General features: G+C 37.2%; 1 protein-coding gene across 7 annotated transcripts in view; it reads left to right on the plus strand.

The window, feature by feature from the left end:
• Positions 1-20,253, plus strand: part of EXOC6 (exocyst complex component 6) — a 93,991-nt gene that overhangs the window by 11,209 nt on the left and 62,529 nt on the right. For 6 of the 7 annotated variants that reach the window (XM_065067275.1, XM_065067276.1, XM_065067271.1 and 3 more), the window contains exons 2-6: positions 8,717-8,888; positions 10,178-10,225; positions 10,372-10,462; positions 11,356-11,401; positions 19,311-19,515. In XM_065067275.1, coding sequence (XP_064923347.1) covers positions 8,717-8,888; positions 10,178-10,225; positions 10,372-10,462; positions 11,356-11,401; positions 19,311-19,515 — 562 coding nt within the window. The other variant, XM_065067277.1, reaches the window with a different exon arrangement.

A 20,253-nucleotide genomic window follows, 5' to 3' on the forward strand; every position in this document is an offset into this window, starting at 1 on the left:
GAAAAATACACAATGATTTTCTATGTTTAGGCTATGTAAGCTCACAGAGTTAAAAGAAATTAGTAACAGAAAATTATTGGAAAATACATCCTTTGGTTATACGTTTGCAGAGGAATGTGACACATCAAAGAATTATCTGGTGTGATCTGTAGTTAATAGAATACATACTTAATCCAGTTAGGTTTGAAACTTTAATTATTGGATATTTTATTTAGTCTGGAACTTCTTGATTTCTAAAAGAATATGTTTACATCTGTGTAGTGTAGTGTTGGTATTCAAAGCCTTTTGAAATAAATAACTTAGACATTTGTGACATTAAACTTTCTGTTTTGTTTTTGTGTCTCATGAAGACTCTACAGAAACAATTGGTACATATTTGTCTTGAAGTTTATGTTTAAAGTACTCCAGATAAAAAAGGCAAATTAGGTATGTTGTAATAGATGGCTAATTATCTCTGGGACGTGTGTAGTAGAAATCTGATCAAATCTTTAAAAAGAACTTAGAAGCTCACAATTTCATTTATAGATGAAGCCATTACTCCCCAAAAAATTATGTTACAGTCTGTGGAAATATTTCTTTTTTCATTTTCTATGAAATAACATAGGTTCCAACTATGTCCACTGAATCCGTTTAGGTATATGAAACAGGTGCCCAAACCTGGCATTTTGCTATGTGGCAATAGCTAGTACCAAAGGGAGTGAAGCTGCCGTTTTCGTTGCTGTCTTTTTAGTCTATTAGAACACAAAATAAGGGAAAAAAAAAAAGTAGTCTAGCACTTGTTTTTCAGTTTCTTGCTTCATACACCAGTAAGTGGCACAAAGGCTCGGCAGGAAGAGGCATCTCCTTGGTCAGCAGGGTGCAAACAGGAAGGAGGAAGGAAATCTATTGCAAATCTGGGGTTGCTGATTATCAGTGGTGTTTGGCTGCAGAGGATGTGCATTAACAGCCACCAGCGTGATCCATTGCTTATCCAGCATGAACAATGACCGCTGGAGTGCTGCTACCACAGCATATGGACCCCGCTTATAGGAAGTAATGTTAACTAACAAACCATACTCAGCCTTTTCCTGCTCGTAGAAACAGGATACTATTAGTGAGAACAATTCACAGAAATTGCACATCCAGGAAAACCGGGCAAGTAAAGCATAACAGCTTAACTAAGATTAATAAAATCTTTTCTCTGATTAGGCCGTAGCTTGAGTTCTGCGCTGTTCTGGCATGTAGTATGATCTTTCAAATAAAGCGGTGAGATGTAATTATGAATAAGGATGTCAGAACTGGACCCTAGGTAGCACCTGGCATGAAAACACTGCTTAGGTTTTAAGAAAAGTGCTTATTACCATAACTCCAGTTGAATTACAGGAAACACCTGGACATTATTTTATAAAGCTTTTTAGGGTGTATGCAGCAACCTATATGAAATTACTCCATGGAAAAATCCCTACAAAGTTTGCAGTTTGTGTAAACAGAAAATATCTTTGTATATTTTAGGACAATGGAAGTTTTTGCAGTGTTTCCTGTGAAACTGCAGCTTGAATGGGTGTGTGATACAGTATCGTGGCTAGGGATGCCATGGTTATAGTCACAATGACAGGTCTGTTTTAAGGGCTGAGTCTGAATTTGCATGGTCAGTGTTTTGTGCTTCCATCTCGATCCACTTAATTAATCATGCAAGTTTGAGTTGTAAATACTGTTTTATAATTGTATTTAATATGTCTCTATGTCTCTTTGTCTTTTTTTTCCAATCAAATGAGAAATGGAAGAAGAGGACAAATGTTTGCTGGGCCACTTCTCGCACTATGTGTGTGGGAGCTATTTGAGAGCATCTCTAACCTCAGCACGAAATTTGCTTTGGTAGCAAGATACGAATGCTAAAAACATGATTTTTGCAGAAGCATAGTTTCTTCATTTGAGAGTTGGTTTATTTGTGTGGTTTAAGTATTACTTTGAAAAACTGAATAAAAATTATATGTCTGAGAGGGTTTTTTTGTGACTTGATTTAACTGATCAAAATGATCAGCTGATTTTTTTTTTCCTCATAATGCTAAATCTGAAGTTCTCCAAATGAATCTTTTTCTCTTGCATCCCTTGCAGTTCAGAAGTTGCACGGTCAGGTTTATATTCCATGTCAAACTTGTACAGCTATTGTGCAGATATGTGTAATTCCCATCATCGTCACAGCATTCATGGAGGTGTAACTAATTGACACTTACTAAGTGGTTGTCAGTACCCTGAAAGGAATATGTGTTTACAGTTTTTAATTGCTTCATATGTCTTGCGTAATCAAGAAATTAAAGACTTTGTGGCAATGCAGGCAGGGGTGGGGAACCTGCAATTCATCCTAGAAATGGGACAGAACAGGATGGACTGGGACTGTGAAGATGGTGGAAGATGACAAGACATTAGCAAGGAGCTATTTTGTCCTGTAAAAAGATCAGTGGGTTTTTTTCTCTATTTTCAGACTTTTTTTTTTTTTTTTTTATTCTATTTAAAAATAAATTATCCAAGACCCTTTGCTGTTAGAACCTATTATTTTAAATTATTACTAGGATGAGAATTGCTCATTCTAAAAATTTACAGTAATGCTCCGTAAGCTCAGAGATGTTTCTCCTGAATGTGACTTGCAATTAAAAATTGAATCATTGCCCATTGAAAAAACTAAGAAGCACATGAAAAACAAGCCCCAAAACCTTCAAGAAATAATAGATTTGGTTTTTTTTAACCACAAAGGGGTTTGTTATTTTTTTCCTTTTATCTAGTAAACTGGTTTAGTAATGAATTTAATTGACAGAATTGTTTATTACCAACCAGGAATTAATATTATCTTCTGAATCATTATTTTCTTATGAAAGTATGGAGCTTTTATTTTTTATAAAATAAACTCTTCAAGTTCATTTTTGCCTGAAGCCTGAGTACCTGCACAGTTCTGCTTACCATTGAAAAGTTATAGCTATTGCCATAGATGTGAGGGACAAAATTACTGTAGTTCTCATTCGAGTTACTCTTGGAATTCACTTTTCCATGCTAAACTCCCACCAAATAGATTAGAGCAGAAGTTGTGTTTAGGTTTCTGATTATTCTCATTTTCTAGTGGGAAGATGACATAGACGTGAAGACAGGGGGTGAGGAGGGAACAAGCAAATTTAGGGTATTTGCTGAACTCTCAAGAAATGCTTTTAGGCTCCTCTCCTTTTACACTTACGAGTCTATATGTGCTTCCTTTGCCTACCTTTCCAGTAGTCCGGCCAATGTATTCCATTAATTTCTGGCTTATGATACTTTTTGGCCTGCGAGTTTTTATTTCCCTCCTCCTTAGTGAAATATTGATCCTCTTTTAATCCCATTTGCACTCAGGCATTTAATAACATGTATCCTGGCCACATGCATAGAAAATACTTGTATGAAATGCTAGCAGAAATGTATCTTTAAAGCTGTACTGTAACCATTTGTGAAAGAGATCTATGACAGTGGCTCAGAGTGATAATGCATATGTATAGAGTTGTCATTATAGAATGGATCAGATGATGTGAGGGTAATTGATTTTAAAAAACTTATTATTTTGTGAAGGGTCAGGTGGAATTCTTGGCAGGTTTTGTGTTTCTGGGCGGAATTTAAACTAGTTTCCTCTGAAGGTTAGCCTTTTTGCTTACTCAGCAGCTAGTATTTTTGTGAATACAATGGTGCCCTCTGGTGCTTCAATAGATTTTTGCATGTAAACACAAAAAAATTGTCACTAAGACCTATTAAATACATGTTTTTCATATTGTGTTTCGGTTTTGAAAATAAAAATTGTAGGGAGGTTTTTTATGGTATAAAGTAACCTTGTTTTATTTTTTTCAATTGGAAGATGGTGCTATATCTGAAAATTCTTCTTTGTTTTTTTTATTGAGACCTGAATTCAAAGCTGTTCATGCTTGTCTTTCTCCTTTCAGCATAGCTGGTAAGAAAAGGTCAAGGGAATATATCCCTATTGAAATAAAATTGAGCCAGTAGCTGAGACATCCTTCTCTTTCAAGTTAAGCTGTTTCTGACTATTCCTGGTTCATTTCTTTCCCCTCATTTGAATACTTTCTGTACTATATTGTAGCATTAATATGACTCATTGTCCAGTTGTCAGGATGAGTGAGTAAAATAAGTCTCTGTCTATATACAGTTCTGGGAAATATAAACAAATAACCTGCTACACTACTAGATGTGTGAATCAACCTCTAGTAGTCTGTAGGTTCCTATAGCTGTGTAGATCAGAGGTTGAAAGCACTTGTAGTACAAACTGATCATGTGTTTCAGTTTTGCTCAGTTCCAGTTTGTGCTGTATTTTGGACCACTGGCATCCACTTCAGGGGCCCATGAAGAGGATCCTTGGGGTTCTTCATTCAGAAGTGTAAAAATGTAAACAGAAATTGAAAGAACTGTATTACACATGTAAAATTTCTCTTCACAGCCTAGGCACGTTTGCCCCTTTTAATGACGCTTCCCACTGATGCATGTGAAACAGCTTATAGTGAGAGGGAGATTTTTAGGGTAGATGTATTTGGATGTAGAGGTTGTCTCCTGAGGAAATAAATGCATCTGGAAGAGTTACCGCTTCCTCACTGTCTTCCCAACAGAACTCTGTGTGTGTGTATGTGTTGTAAATTCTGTTAATTTTGTCTTGTAATTTAAAAGAAATAGCTATAGGACACTTTCAGGTTTCCATGTCTCTCTCCAAGATATTGAAATATGTTTTTTTGTCTGCCTGATGGTTTAACTCTGATGAGTACCAAATTGCTATCAGGATTACTTGCTGTGCCATAATCTGTTAAAATGTACACCTTTCAGATAATTATTCTAAGATAGCAATTACTTTATTTAGATACATATAGGTAATTCTGGAAATGTATCTATGGAAAATAAGCTTCAGTATAAATAAACTGTACTCTTAAATGCGTGATGTTCCATAATGGGTGAATCAGGTGTGCATCCCCTCGATTGTGTTTGTAGTTTTGAGAAAAAGCCTCATTTCTGTGCATGGCCAGAGGTGGCATGGCTGTCCTGAGTACACTTACGCTTTCAAAAAGGCCAGTGCTTTAGGTCAGACTTCCTTCCAAAGCCTCTGAAATAGCCTGTGTATCGTGACCTAAGAGTACAGCGTCTTAAGAAAGTTATGAACTTGTTTCATCTGTCTTCTTTCTTCACACCTAAATCAGAGAGTTGTGATACAAAGTGTGAATTTCTTTTAAATAGTGTGATGATTTATTTCTTTAAGCAGTTCTGTCTCAGCAGTTTTTTTCTAGTGTGCTGAAAGAGAGGGATGATTTGTTATTGTTCCCACAAGATGGAGCTGTCTGCATATGTAATTAATATGGAATTTATACTACCAGTGAATCTTAAGGAGCTCTGTCAAAATACTGGTTTAGATCACAGATCACCTTTTTATTAGTATCTCTGCAGAACACAGTGTAATTTAGTATGTTAAATAGTAATATTATTTTAGTAAGGTAGGCTAATCGTGTGGTTAAGGCGGTACATTTGGATGTACACAGTATTGGTTTATTCCTCCTCAATTTTAAGCATTTTTTCCCTGTATGATTTTGAATTAAATATTGTGATAATTCTCCTGAGAATTATCAGTCAGTACTTTATTTATCATCATTAAACTGAAGTATAAGTAGCTTTAATACTGAGAAAAAATAATAAATGCCAATTTTTATAACCATGAATACTGTACTGCCTGTGTTATATCGTTTGTGCTTCCACAATTTGGGGCTATATTGTCTGCAATAGTTTGGTCACATTTTAAAGAAAAATCTCCTGATCATAAATTATTTCCCTCCCTCAGTATTTTAACAGCATGTCTGCTAGCTGGCAAATCTGAAATCGATGAAAAGGTATCAAGACAGCTAGGCCGAACCGCAGCTGCTGGGTATCCCAAATTATCAAACAATAACTAAGTCTGAAAAGTCAGTGCATTGCTACTACCAAAGAAAGCTTGGTGGTACAAACTCTAGCATGGAGTTCCCCTTGCACCATCCTTTTACAGTCTTACTCTCATTTTAGGTATATTTGGTCCACTGTGTTTTACTAGTGTTGTCAATTGTTACACGACTTACAAGTACACAATGACAGAAGACTCCTCTTTGTGATAATGACAGTCCTTTCTCACTTCCCTTTGAGAACATTGGAAGGAGACCTAAACTTGGAGACTCCTTCCACACTTAGATGAAAGGCTCAAGGAAGCAGTAATAAATCAAACTTCTTGCTGATTTTTCCTTTAGCATTCAGTGCAGTATAGATGGTGAGTCCAGCCCATTTGGTGGAAGCTCATGTGTGCGAGTATCTATGAAGGCCCTGTCTGATGCCTCTGGTCTTCCTAATCTTTTTATTTCTTCTCAAGTAACGGTACTCTGGAGACAGGTGGGTGTCCCTCTGTGGCCACCCTGTGGGTTCCAACATCTCTGACCCTTTTCTTACTGAGACAGAGCAGCACTCATGTAACCAGCTTGTCCTATGTATTTCAAAGGACTAGAACATTAGTTGTTGAGCCTTTTTCTTGTTCCTTTCCCATTTCTTTCCAGGTAACTGTGATACAGTTACATGCTTGCCCTCATGTCTTCAGATGCAGAACATCAGGTTGCCAAAGGAGAGCTGACTCAGCGCTGTGTGTCTTGCACCTTTCTTTCCCCCCGGCCAGGTTGCTGCGTCTCCCTCCAGCCAGCTCCAGGTTTTGGGTGCAGATGTTTCCCACTGGCAGGTGTGGGTCACTCATGGTCTTCCACCACAGCCCCTTAAACCTCAGTTGTCCTAAGCAGCCTTGAGGAATCTCTGTCAGGGAGTCTAACAGGAGCCTCAGGAGGAGAGACTTGACTGTCACAATTTTGCTCCCTCCAGCTGTCATTTCAAACTGCAGCAGTGGAAAGGGTGAAAGCTGTTTTTCCATTTATGAACCACTTAATGGGTCAACAACCTTGGATTTTCCCCTGGTGTACTTTGAAGGAAAGAACCTGCCTTTCAGAACCTTAGCCTTATTTTCCTATCAAAAGGGGGATATTCTAGGAATATTTTATTGAATAGATTTTTCCTGAGAAAATATCTACTGCACAAAGGCTACCAGGAACTGGCTTTCTTCTTTTGGCACGTAGGACAGCTTATTACTTTTCTCATGTCTTGAACTTAAGTTGCTTCTCCGAGTCCAAGGTCAAAAGGAACTCAAAAGGATGAAGGATCTAGTTACAAGAGTCTTTTCAATCTCTTCTATACCATTTTCTTCCTTGAAAGGTCAAGTTCTTGTCAGACACTCAGCTATGGGTTTGTTGAACGGGTGATGATGACCCCAGATCTCGTCAGCGCCCAGCTGTCTGGTTAGAAAAGAGGATCTCGAAGAATATGGGAAGTCAGAATTCTCTGAGAAGACTGGCAGGGAAGTACTTTCCCTCTGCTCAAGAGTTTTAGAGGCTTTGACTGACTGTTGCTTGGGTTTTGGACTTAGGACTGTATTTACACACGCTACATTGAGACCATTGGAACTTCAGCCTCTTTTTTTTTTCCCATCTTAACATATTTTTAAAAATTATTTTAAAGAAGCTTCTCCTTTTGCATTTCTGGAGAAAACTTTGTAATTATGAAAGGAAATCAACAGCTTAAAAAAGCAATTTAAAGATTTTTGATCTGTTTTTTTTGGATCCTTGTAGTTTGCAGTACAAACGTTCATATATTTATGGCTTTATTATCCTTGTATTGTTGCTCTCATTCTATCTGAAAAGCTGCTTCAAAAGTTACCTGTCTTTGCTGTTGTTGCTGCATCAAGTTATTAATCAAGTTTTGGAGCTGCCTTTGCCTTACCCTTCTTGTGAGACTTCATACCTTTGATTTCCAGTACATTTCTCTGTAATACTTCTTTTCTTGCTTCCTCTGCTAAAGTCTAAAGCTTTAAATTACCCCCTGTCTCCTTTGCCTACTCCCATTTTTCCACACAGCTTTCTATTTCTGACACAGCTCAACAAGCTACGCTAGTCATTTCTCCAGGAGTCATGTTCCCTGTTTGATGTTTATAAGTGTACTAGTCAAAACAGTTAGTGAAGTAAACCAAAAGACCTGATTTTAGCCATTCCTGCAAGCCAGATCCCATGGAGGCAGCAGCCTCAGGCATGTGCGTGTCGTGGTTTTGCTTTGGGAGACGCTGAGCGCGGGCAGGAGGGGCAGGCGGCCCTGGGGATTGCCCTCTGCCGGGGGTCCGGCCGCCCCCGCACAGTGCTCCCCTTGTTCTGGCTGGAAGCATCCAGCCCTGGTTTAGTTGGGTAACTCTGATGTTAGGAATACCAGAAAAGCAAATTTGTATGTTTGCACTTATTTGTATTTAGCAAAGAGTGGAATTTGATGGAAAAGCGATCCGTGCTATTTGAGATGGTTGGAGAAAATAATTCGTTTGTACCCATATTTGAGCATTAGGGCATAAATAACAGACCAGCGAGGCTCAGGTCAACCATGATGTAACTGGTTAAGCACCTGGATTAATGCCATAAGGGCTGGGTTCTCAGTTTTGTGCCACGTCTTTCTTTCTTTTAATGCTAATTTTGGTGGAGTGAATCACAAATGATGCCACCGTAACATCAAGTTTGCGTGCTCTTGGTTTTGTTTTTGTTTTTTTTTCTTTACGAGGGGATTTTCAGTAAAAATCCTGGCATACTGCTTTTAACTGGGGGAAAAAGTAAACTTTGGTTTTCTTATTTGTGTTTAACAGGTCTGTATATGATGACCAACCAAATGCACATCAGAGGTTTATGGAAAAACTAGATGCCTGCATACGTAACCATGACAGGGAGATAGAAAAGATGTGCAATTTTCACCATCAGGGCTTTGTGGATGCTATTACAGAGCTTCTTAAAGTTAGGGCTGATGCAGAAAAATTAAAGGTAAGGAACTAGTTTTTCAGACTTTCATATATCATTGTCTTAGAATTTAAAGAAAGAACTTGACTCTCTTACCAAAGAACAAGAATTTAGTGATTATCACACGCACTCTTATGTTTGCAACAATTTTTCAAAATTGGATTATTTAGGATTTGTGATTAAAGATGTGTTGCCTGATCCAATAATTCACATTTGCAAAGCCAAATATTTCATTAGGTCTAACTCTGATTTTTTTTTTAGTGTATGTTTTCAGAAATGTTAGCAAAATTATTTTGCCCTTTTTAATGGCTTTCTCGGAAAGGAAAGAACAACAAATGGTAAACCAAATGTTTCTTACATTGGTCTTTTCTAATCGTACGTTTATATGTCAGACCTTAGAAAAATTTAAAATCTTGATTAGCAAAATAAAAATATTGCTTTTATGCATGAAAAATAGATTTTCTTTGCTCTGTAATGAGTAGAAGAGTAGATGGAGTTAGTAGTTTTTATTAGAAATGAGAACTAAGATTTACTCCCAAATCAGAATGCAGAATAATGAATTATGAGATCCATCCCTTTTAGCTCTCTTTACACTTTTGAGAGCAAAATATGCACACCAGACAGAATGAGCATAGTTCATCAGAGGTTATGATTAGAAGAGCATTATATAAAGGATATTCAGATAACAAGAGACCAAATACAGCGTCAATGAGGTCATTGAGCATCTTTGTTCAGAAATTAATGAGATTTTTAATAAACTAGAATGTGCTTCCTTATTATGATGACCTAATGAGTCACTTACTATGTGGGAAAATCTGAGGTCGAGCTTTGCCTGCACCTGCAGCATTAAAATGTTGCTGTGGTTTGGAGATTTCCACGTTTGATGTTAATCAACCACCCAGTGTTTGCATTCAGCAAAGTATGAATGTTTAATTACCATAAAATGCAATCACCATTTCTTACAGACAATGAATGGCCCATAGAGCTCATTGAGGTTATCAAAAAGGGACCAGTGGTCAATTGGGTCAATGATTTGAATTGTTTGACAGACCTAAAGAAACAAGGAAAGTTCAAAAATCCCAACTAAATTTGAGAAGTTTGCCACAGAATCTGTTAGAAAGAACTGTCATAAGTAATTGAAGTTAACAAAAGCCCTTTGCGATCAAAAGTTCAAGTTCAAGCTGTAGAGTTAATTTGAATTTGCATTTCTTTGTTCTAAGTTTCTCATGAAGCATGATCTGATTACAAGGGTGAGCAGTCACATCAGGGCAATATATGCATATTTGTCTAACAAAGGTGAAATTATTTTTAAGGTCCAAGTTACTGATACCAACCGGAGGCTTCAGGATGCTGGGAAAGAGGTGAGAAAACGGTGCTTCCTATATGAGCATTATGAGTATTTGTAGCAAATTGAATTTATTTGCATAATCTAATTGTGATATTCTTTCTCTCTTAAACCAAACCAAACCAAACCAAAAACAACCCAAACAAACCACCAACCTCTAAGGTGATAGCCCAAACAGAGGAAATAATCCGATGCAGAGTTCAGCAACAGAATATTACAACAGTTGTGGAAAAACTGCAGTTGTGTCTTCCAGGTGAGAGACCTACAGCTAAATATGATGGGAAATTAAATCAATTAAGTCACAATAGCCAAAATGCAAAATCATTTTAAGTTGTCCTGTAACATCTAGTTTAACAAAATAATTAACATGTTTTAAAATGATGTCAACATGTAAGTTCTGTCTTTTACAATATGTGATGTAATTATGCCACTTCGTGAGAAGACAGCGAGACACATAAATGATGCAAACAATGCAGCCACATACAGCTTTAAATGAAGTAATATTTTTAATGTGATAAACAATTAATTTGTTGCTTAAGAGGATGGATTTTACTGTTTGAATTCTATGGAAAATGCTAATCATTCTGTTTCAATGTTGTACTTTTAGCTTTGTGCCATTACAGGCTTTGTTTTTTTCATAAAATGTAAGTGCCCTAAGTGAAGTTTCAGAAATGTAATATTGTAGGATCACACACAGCTCTATAAGGATTTTATCCTGTTCATGATATTGGCATAAAACAGATCTGAGAATTTTTCTTTGTGAAGTCTTGTTGTTGACTTGTTATGAGTACAGTAGGTGGTACTGTTGCCATTTAATGGAGGCAGGTCATAGGCTGGTACTGCAGATAAAGTTATGGTATGTAGTAAGTGAATTAATATGCTTGATATATATGGTGTCTACTGGTTCGTTTAGTCTTAGTTCTTTTTCATTTAAAAGCTGTTAGGAGTTCAGTTCTTTTTTTCTTTCTTAGCTGCCTCCTAGAATATTTTTTGCTAATTTTCTTATGTTTATGATATAGTAGGAATTAAATAAGGTAAATTTAGCATATCCTTTTCTATGGTTTGTCCTTTACAGTATGTATTTTCCTCTTTTACTAACTAAAGCCACAATAAGATCCATGGGTTAATCTGCTTGTTTTTATGCAGTGCTGGAAATGTACAGCAAACTAAAAGAACAGATGAATGTAAAAAGGTGAGTCAACTTATTTCTATGAGTGAAATATAACACTTGTAAGTAAACTGATAGAATAGCAAAGACTAATGTAGACAAATATGTATTCTAAGTCCTGTAGCTTGCTATGTGTAGTCTTCTTTTCATAATACTTGTGTCCCAAAAGTGTCACTGCAAGTGAACAACTGTGACTTCTATGAGCTTAATGATTGCCATGAAAAATAATGTTTGCTTAAATAAGTATGACATACAGTGAAATTATGGTTATAAAATGTGAAGTAAAGTGTATTATTTTTTAGTACTTAAAACAGTTTAAGAAGCAAGAATAGTAAGATCCTTAGGGAATAATGATCTTTTAGAGTACATTAATACCTGATTAATCTATCACGATATATTTAAATTCAATTAATAATCCAAGAAAAAGGGACACATAAGTCCATATACCTTTCTTCAGACCTATCTGGTATCTCTGTGCTAATTTTTCTTGTACATGAGATTATGAGAATGAAGTGCAAAAAGTCTTCTTTTCCCCCCCACCATGACAAACTGACTTGTTAAAAAAAAAATTAAAACCATAATTAAAAATAAATTTTCATGTATGTGACCAATTGCTCCTTCCTGTGTTGTGTCTTCACTTTACATCTTCTCAGAGAGCCACTCACTGGTGCCGTAAACCCAGTATCCCCAGTTCTCTTCTATGGCAGCTTGACTGCCCCTGCCTCCCTGTAGCTGTCGTCCTGTCCCACCGAGGCTGATACTGCTGCCTTGCACCTCACGCACACCCGCCCCAGCAATATAACTGCTGCTATTTTCTTCTTCCTGACGTCTGCAGCATCATTGCCCCCTTCCTCCCTGCCTGCTTTTTATACAGCCTCAGTCACGCCGATTGCTCTGTGTCTTCCCATGCCGGATTCATGGTTGTTGCCATTGCCTCTTTGTGCACCTGGCACCACTGCAGCGAGCTCCCGCTAAACAAGTCTGTCTGGACCTGACTATTTCCATTTGGAACTAGCTATGCATGGTTAGGTGTCTACAGGTCTACTGTGTAATCTAGATTTACTTTTGGACTTTTTGTCTGGATAGCCAACACCTCCTGCCATCCTGCTGGACATCTGAAAATCCTCAACAATGACCACCGTGTATGAGCAAATCGGTTCTAAGGCCTGTGTGCAAACATGTCCAAAATGCATCCCATCTACTGTACATGTCAGAGCAATCAGCATTGCAGCAACTTTGCCAGTGGTGTATGTGCCACTTGATACCTGTGCACACGTACTGTCTGTGAGGTCTTCTGAACAAACAGAAGAGCTTTAGGAATGACCTAATAGCTATGACACTATGCTGTCTCTTATTACAGTCAAAATTTGCTAGATGTGAACCGGTGAATCTTATCAGCTTGACTGCTGTTCCCTGTTTCCTCTGAACAGGGCACTGGTTTGACATCTGCTTAGAGTAGCTGGTAGCGTGTTGTTGCGGTGCTCTTGGAGCACACAGATGTGAACAGTGCAGCACCCTTGCTGCTCTGGTCAGAGAACAGACTGCAGGCTGTGCTGGCTGAATCCCACCACTTCCTTCTGCAAGGTGGTCTGTAGAGAGTGCTGCCTTTTGTGTGCTGAAGATACCGAAACACTGGGATCAAGGCCTGCATTCTGCCATTCACTTGCTCTGTCAGACAAGACAAGCAGCATCCTGGTTTTGGAATTGCAAGGGAAGTTATAGTTCCTAAAATTATCACAGAGAGATCACTTAGGTGAGATAAAATTGCAAATGGCTTTTAGCATGTTGATTTCATATTTGCTAGTAGTTTTGGAGAGTTCACTGATGGTTGGTATGCTTTCTGAGAAATCATCAGCACTCTTTAAATCTAAACCTAAATTTCTGTTGTTTAACGGATTCAGATTTGATAATTTTCCTGTGGAAGAAGTTGCCAGAGAGGAGGTCTTAAAATTCTATGGAAAATACTAATAATTCTGAATAATGCTTTGAGGTACCAAACCTTGAAATCACGCAGAAGGTTTAGACTCTGCTACAGGCTACTGCTCCAGCTCAGATATCTCTTTCAGTAGCTATGCTACAGTTACTACTTGGCCCGTGACTTACAATTCCCTATAATACAGCCTGGAGGTGGCTATCTCCTGGAACTCACAGTTAATTCAAATGGTAATTTCCTTGCGGCTTAACAGGCAACAAATCCAAAGAGTGAGTGTATCACTCACAGCATCACTGTGACTGAGCAACAGCAAGGACATCCGTAGCGTCAGTGCAGAGACCTGATAGCTGATGTTCGCGGATCCAAGGAATTTCAAAACTGACCTTCCTAAGTTTTGCTCTGAACCTTTCCTGGAAGAGTCAGAGAGAGGAGCATTCACAATCCCTGTCTTAACAAAACAATAAGGAATGGTTATTTCAGGCAAAGATAATTTTTCTCATAAACCTTCACTGGAGTTAATTAATGCAGTGAATGTTTCATTGGTCTTTTTTTAAAAGACCTCTTTTATTTTGACTTTCTCTGCTTGCAGCCTTTTGGAATGTATTTTCATGATTCCATTGTCTTACAGTCTTGCACTATGAATAGTAGTATTTCTGACGTTTAAAGGAAGAGAAGAAGAAAGTGTGGATATTCTGTATTGTTGAAGGACAGTTGTTCTAAGATGAAGATTGGAATTCCATTTCCTTTTCTGCATGGCAGATGCCTTTTAAGGAAATGCAGGATTTGGGGTCTGGAGTATATCCTGGTATATGCAGATAGAATGGAGATTTACTGAGGACTCCAAAAAGCCATCTGTTTGTAGTAACTTTTGGTCCCTACAGATGTGGGGTATGTTTGAACTGATGACCTAGAGGTGAAAGGCTCTGTATCCTATTTTTCTGTCTGCTGAGCCATGCATAACACAAATTGACAAGAACTATAGTTGTGAGAGGAAGTAACTGTGGAATCTGCTCTGAACGAGCACAGTTGGCTGGGAAGAGTTGTAGAAGGTTTAAAGTCTTAGCTGAGGAAGCAGAAGCGTGGTTTCTCCGCTGCTTTCCAAAACACCTAGTGGGGGCTATGCATTTACACTGAATACCTAGGTCTTTAATTTAAGTCAGAGATAAGATCATCACACATTTTATGCAGCTGTGTTGCCATTTGGATTTTGATGTATGTCTCTGGAGAAAGTTCCCAGCTGCTTGAAGGGATTGTGGTCTAATTGAGAATTGTTAGAACTGGTGTTTTTGCAAGTCTTCTTTCACCATAAGTGTTACAAAAAAAAAAAACCCCAAACCCACCATACAATGAAAATAATTAAATTAATCTGTTAAGGTTGTTGCTGAATCTTCTTGAATCTGCCATGAGAAGGACAAAAGAAAGAGTGAGCTTGTTTCCCTGAAAAACCTGGTTGTTTTTGTTTTGACCTTACTATAAGCTTTCTTCTGAACTGTGGGAAAGACAGAGTTGTGTAGTTATTTAGGTTACTAAGTCTCCCTGAGACAGTCATGCAGCCTTTCTCAGCATGAACCTTCCAAGCATTCAAATAAACCTGAAGACATAAAGGATGCAAATAGGAAAACTTCATAATTTATGAAATTTGGTTCTACGCATGTCTGTATGGCAAGATGCTGGAACAGGTAAAACCAATGGTGATTTGATTTTGGTTTTCTGCATGTTTTGGAACCATGTCAAAATGAAGCACTGGAATTTACCAACTGCAAATCAGTACTTCACAGAGGTACCATGGAAAAAAACCGTAAAAATCAAAATATATATCTGATGGTGAACTGTCAGATGCTTTCTTCTTCACTGTTCTCACAACTCTATTTGCTTGATAATTTATATTTTTTAAAAAATCTCCTGTCACATCATTATGGATGAAACAGGTGTTCCACACGTCTTGTTTTGTTTCACATAACAGCTCTTTAATCTGATTTTCAGAAATATTGGGATTTTGACTCACTTTACAGAAGTTTCAAGTTAGTAGTGCCTTGACCTCAGTTTGTGGTCCTTTGGGGCAACTGATAAAATTGGTATGCTGGGGAAGTTTAAAATTTAGGTTTAGAATTGGTAAGGCAACTAGATTTAAAAAACAAAATAAAAAAAATAGTTGCTCATGTGGTGAAAGGTTTTCAGTTGCAACTTCAATATATTCTATTTAAGATCTCCATGAAGGTGACATTTCCACAGTATTATTGAAAAATTCCAGTGAACTCCCTTAAATTTGTTTGGTACAGTACAAAAAGTTTGTCACATTTACTTAATGGAAATGTTGTAAGCAGGAATATACAGTATTTACCTCAGAGGGAAACACAAAAGTTGGAGAACACTATATTTTCTTTGTAAATTAGGTTTGTTTCCTTAATTAAAATAAAATTATAATTTTAAGGTTATTGTCTCTCATCTTGTTTTTTTCAGCAGGAAATTTTGGGTCATGACTAAACATTTCTTTTCTCAAGAGGCTTGTGTACCAAAGGGTTATTCTCAGAAAATTCACAACCTTTGAGTTCATCTTGCTTCTGTCCAGAGCAGCTTCTTGACTGCTCTAGTTTAACTTGATGGGGCTTTTTCAGTAAGGTTCAGTATTTCTCTTAACTGTCTCAAAATGACACTCTGCTGATAAAAATCTTAAAAGTGCTCTCTGTGATTTAAAACATAACTTAGTACTTTGGGTACGCTAAAGTAGTGGTCACTTCCTTTTGAAGTTTTTGTGTGTTGATGTTTCAAATTCTAATACAAGACCTGGCTGCTCTATGCCTGATACTTGGCCATTTTGTAAAAGACCAGCCTAGTTTTAGAATAAGATGATACAAAACACTAACATTAATCTTATGTTTTTGTGGCAGTTGGTTGGTTGTTGTGTTCTCCTTTCCCCATCCCCCCGACCCCCTGGCCTACTTCTAGCTGATTTTAGAAGTTTCCATTTTTATAGTTTGGAGGTGTTACTAAAATCCATCTTACAGTTTTCTGGTTCTGATGACAAGATTAATCAGTTCTGGACAGGCTTATCATATGACTTCTATTGGTGTTTCAAACTGTGTCTTCAGTTTCAAAGCTTCCATTATAAATTTTGCACTGGGGTAGTTATTCTTACAAGATTAGCTCAGAAGAATAGACAGAAGACAGCTATTTTTATATAAAAATTAACATTGAAGGTACTTCTTTAACTGATTTATAGGCAAATGGGCAATCTTTACCTTATATGATTGAAAACATATGATAAGAACTAATACTATTGTCAACATTTTCAGCATTAAGTCTATTTTTAAAGCAAAATATACAAATACATAATTCCTTGAAATTATATGCAAAACTTTTTCGTTTAAATCCTGACCTGCAGATGACCTTCAAATTAATAAGACTTGAGTGCCTTATCAGAACAGATGTCAAAAGGGCAAGATCCTGAGCCCCATATATATATATATATGTAGTTAGTAAGGGACTCTAGAACAGATTTTAAATGGATTATGTTAATTCTGATCTTAGAGACAGCAGTCAAAAACCTTCCAGATGAACTAACAGTGTTCTGATAAGCTGATCCGTATAATTTAAATAAAAACCTTTTATACAATTTTGATGCTATTATGGCTTTATTCCCCAGAAGTCTCGCCATGTGGCACTCTTGGTCATTTGCTATTTAAAAAAAAACAACCCCCCCCCACATAAAACCACCAGACCCTTTCTTATCTGCAACATGCCCCTTGCCTTATGTATATTTTATATAAACCAACTATAGAATAAGCTCCTATTTTACACTTGAAACCTCTTTATTTGCAGTCTTCTGAAAGGAGTTCTGTTCTGGAATAAAAGAGAAGATTTTTCTCGTCCTCTAGCTATGCTGAACAGTTAGCTTAGAAATGTCTTAATTGGGAAAATTGAAAATAATGTATTTATTTCAGAATGGAACAAGAATTTATGACTGAAGTATTAATAATATATTATTGCTTGTCTACAGAAGGGGAGCCAGCAGCCTGAAATGTATTTCAGTTTAGAAGTCTTTACTCACTACCTCTACAATTAATATCTAGAAGCAAAAGAACTGGAAAGGGCACTTCTCCAGGTTTTCTTGAACATTTCAAGGGACTTTCTCATATGCAGCTTTTCCCTTTCGAAGTGACTTGGTTATTTTCCAGTACTGATTGTGCAGAACTTTCAGGAAGAAGAAGGAACTAGACTTATAATATGAAAGCCAAGAATGGCTTAAGGATATTACTCTGTATTTATGGGAAGAGAGGATTGGAACTAACAGCAAATTAACTCAGTCTGATCTCAGTTTTTCTACTTTTCCTGTTCAAGACCAAGATAGAAGGCATCAATTCACCTTGTTCTGCTATAATAGGCCAAAATAAATGCATTTTTCTTAAAGCCTCTTGAGTGGCTGGTAAGAATACTGCGTAAAAAAAATTATTGTCACATCTGTCACATGCTGTCACATGCTGTCCTGTTCATGTTTAACCTGTTTCCTGCACCTCTCTTTAAAATGTTGACATCACAGATTTGTTGGTCATGGTGTTTCTGTTTACTGCCTTCTTAGTTTAGCTGTTTATCCCAGAATTGGCCCACTTCTATTTGCTTCATCTTTTCAATAAAGTAAATTTTTTCACAAGCATTCTGCATTAGTATCCCCTGTGACATTTGAAAATTAAATAGAGAAGGGTATTGACCTCAATAACAGGCACAGAGAAGCCTGACTCAGCTCTGAGTCACCTCTTTGTGGTGTTCATCTCTACTGATTATAAGAGGAAGCATGGAAAAACAGTTTCCCTGAATTAAAATGTCCTTCTTTAAATGTTTCTCTAAATCAGCTGAAAGCAGCAAAACTTTACAGGCCTGAAGTTGATTAATGGTTTTAGCAAGTAAGTCTTGGCCCAACAAACCCAGTAATCTATGAGACAACTGAGAGTGAAGACAGGTAAATAACTGTAGCAATATAGAGAGTTGATGTCTCAGTATTTGGTAGCTTTCTACTGTCAAAATTGTTTGAGTCCTTTTTTAATTTACTTTGCAGTTAAATCACTTTTTACACTTGGTTTTAACTTGGAGTATTTATTTAATTGTCCCATATGTAGAATTTCACAACATAGTTACAAATGTACTGTATGACACCTGCATAATGTATGGACATGAGGGAAAGTATTTCTTGGTGTTTTCCCCCTCTCAGGACACATCTTCCATATTTCTGCTACAAATAGTCTGTAGGCTAACAGAACATGGGAGAATGGAGAAAATGATGGAGTCTTTGTTCTGGTTTTTGTTTGTTTGTTTTTACCCTTCTAATACCTGTTCAAAGTAATCAGTTTCTTGGTGAGATATACTGTATTTAGTCAGCAGAGTAAGTAAATTTGTGGTTTACAGCAAAATATGATATACTGCTGGAAAAAATATTGCTTGAGATAAGTGTGTACGTGTCTTTTCCAGCTAAGGATGGTGGAAAGAGGGTGGGTGTGGATGTTCACGTATACCTAAAGAAGGCAGATGCATATGGGCACACTTTTCCAAGATTTTTTTCATTGCTTGGTGCATATACTGCAATGTTGGGTAATGGGCAATTTTTATTTCAGAAAAAAAAACCCTCATAAAAACTCCTAATAAAGTCAATCTCAAAGGGAAGGTAGTTGTTATGACTATAGTGCCTCCATTCTGCAAGATGCTCCATGTGGTGTTAGGAATCTATTGATGAGAACCGTAGAAGCCTACTTAAAATTTGTACATGCTCAGTTGCTCTGACAGTTCACTGTTTTTTCCAAACTAAAGCATTATATGGATGACCCATTGTTCCGTAATTTTTCTAAGAACAGAGTAATTGCATTAGATATATATTGATTGTGTGTATGATATTGATATCCTATATTTGATAAAGTATTTTATTAAAATTTAATAACAATCTATGTAATTTGATTAAGTATTTTATTAAAATTTAATAACAATCTATGTAATTTGATCTTAATCTCTTTGTAGATACTATTCTGCTTTAAAAACAATGGAACAGCTAGAAAATCTATATCTTCCTAGAGTTAGCCAATACCGTTTTTGCCAGATAATGATAGAAAATCTTCCAAAACTGCGTGAAGAAATAAAAGAAATATCCATGTCAGATCTCAAGGATTTCTTAGAGAGTATTCGAAAACATTCTGACAAAATTGGGGAAACTGCCATGAAGCAGGTAAGCTGACCTAACAGGATTGTCTCAGTCCTGCTATCTGCTCTAAAGATCTGTGTCGATAGTCTCAGGTTAGCCCAAAAGGTTTGTCTAAGGATTTCAGTCATCACACAGACCTTTGAGTAAAGATGGAGGGCCGTGAAGTGTTTGCCGGCGTCTTGGGTAGATTCTTCTCCTGGACATGAAGTTGTCAAGTCTAGTGGTCCCTGGCTAACGCAGGGAGCAGCAGTGTGACACCTCAGTAGCATCCAGCTTTTCTTAAAAAATGGTGTCTGTGCGCTAGGCACGAAGTAGTTTCCTCCCTGGGAAAGGAAGGAGAAATGCTCTATAGCTCAGGTTGCAAAAAGTCATTAAATACTTCGAGTAGTCAATTCCTAGACAGTCTGTAACTGAGCAGCTACTACAGCAAAGCAAAGAGCTGGCCAGCTGGCGAGGAGGAATAAGGCTAAAAGAAATGTTGAGATAACTGCCTGGTTCTTTGTACAGTACTAGCACAGGCTGTGATACTGGCGTAGTATGCTCCAGAGAGGGTACACCACAGAGGACTGGGGTGAAAGCCAGGTTGAGTTTGGGACAGCTGGAGCCCTTACCTGTTCCATCACAAAACAACATGCTACTTCAAAGCACTGCTGCTGGCCAGGCTTTAAACAGTTAATGTTTTTAAAATTTATTTGGAGAGCAAGCAAAATTTTATTTGACTGTTTTTGGGTAGAGCTCAGGTTGGGTTACCATTTTGTCATC

The sequence above is a fragment of the Columba livia genome, chromosome 6 (genome assembly GCF_036013475.1).
Source record: "Columba livia isolate bColLiv1 breed racing homer chromosome 6, bColLiv1.pat.W.v2, whole genome shotgun sequence".
NCBI lineage: Eukaryota > Metazoa > Chordata > Aves > Columbiformes > Columbidae > Columba > Columba livia.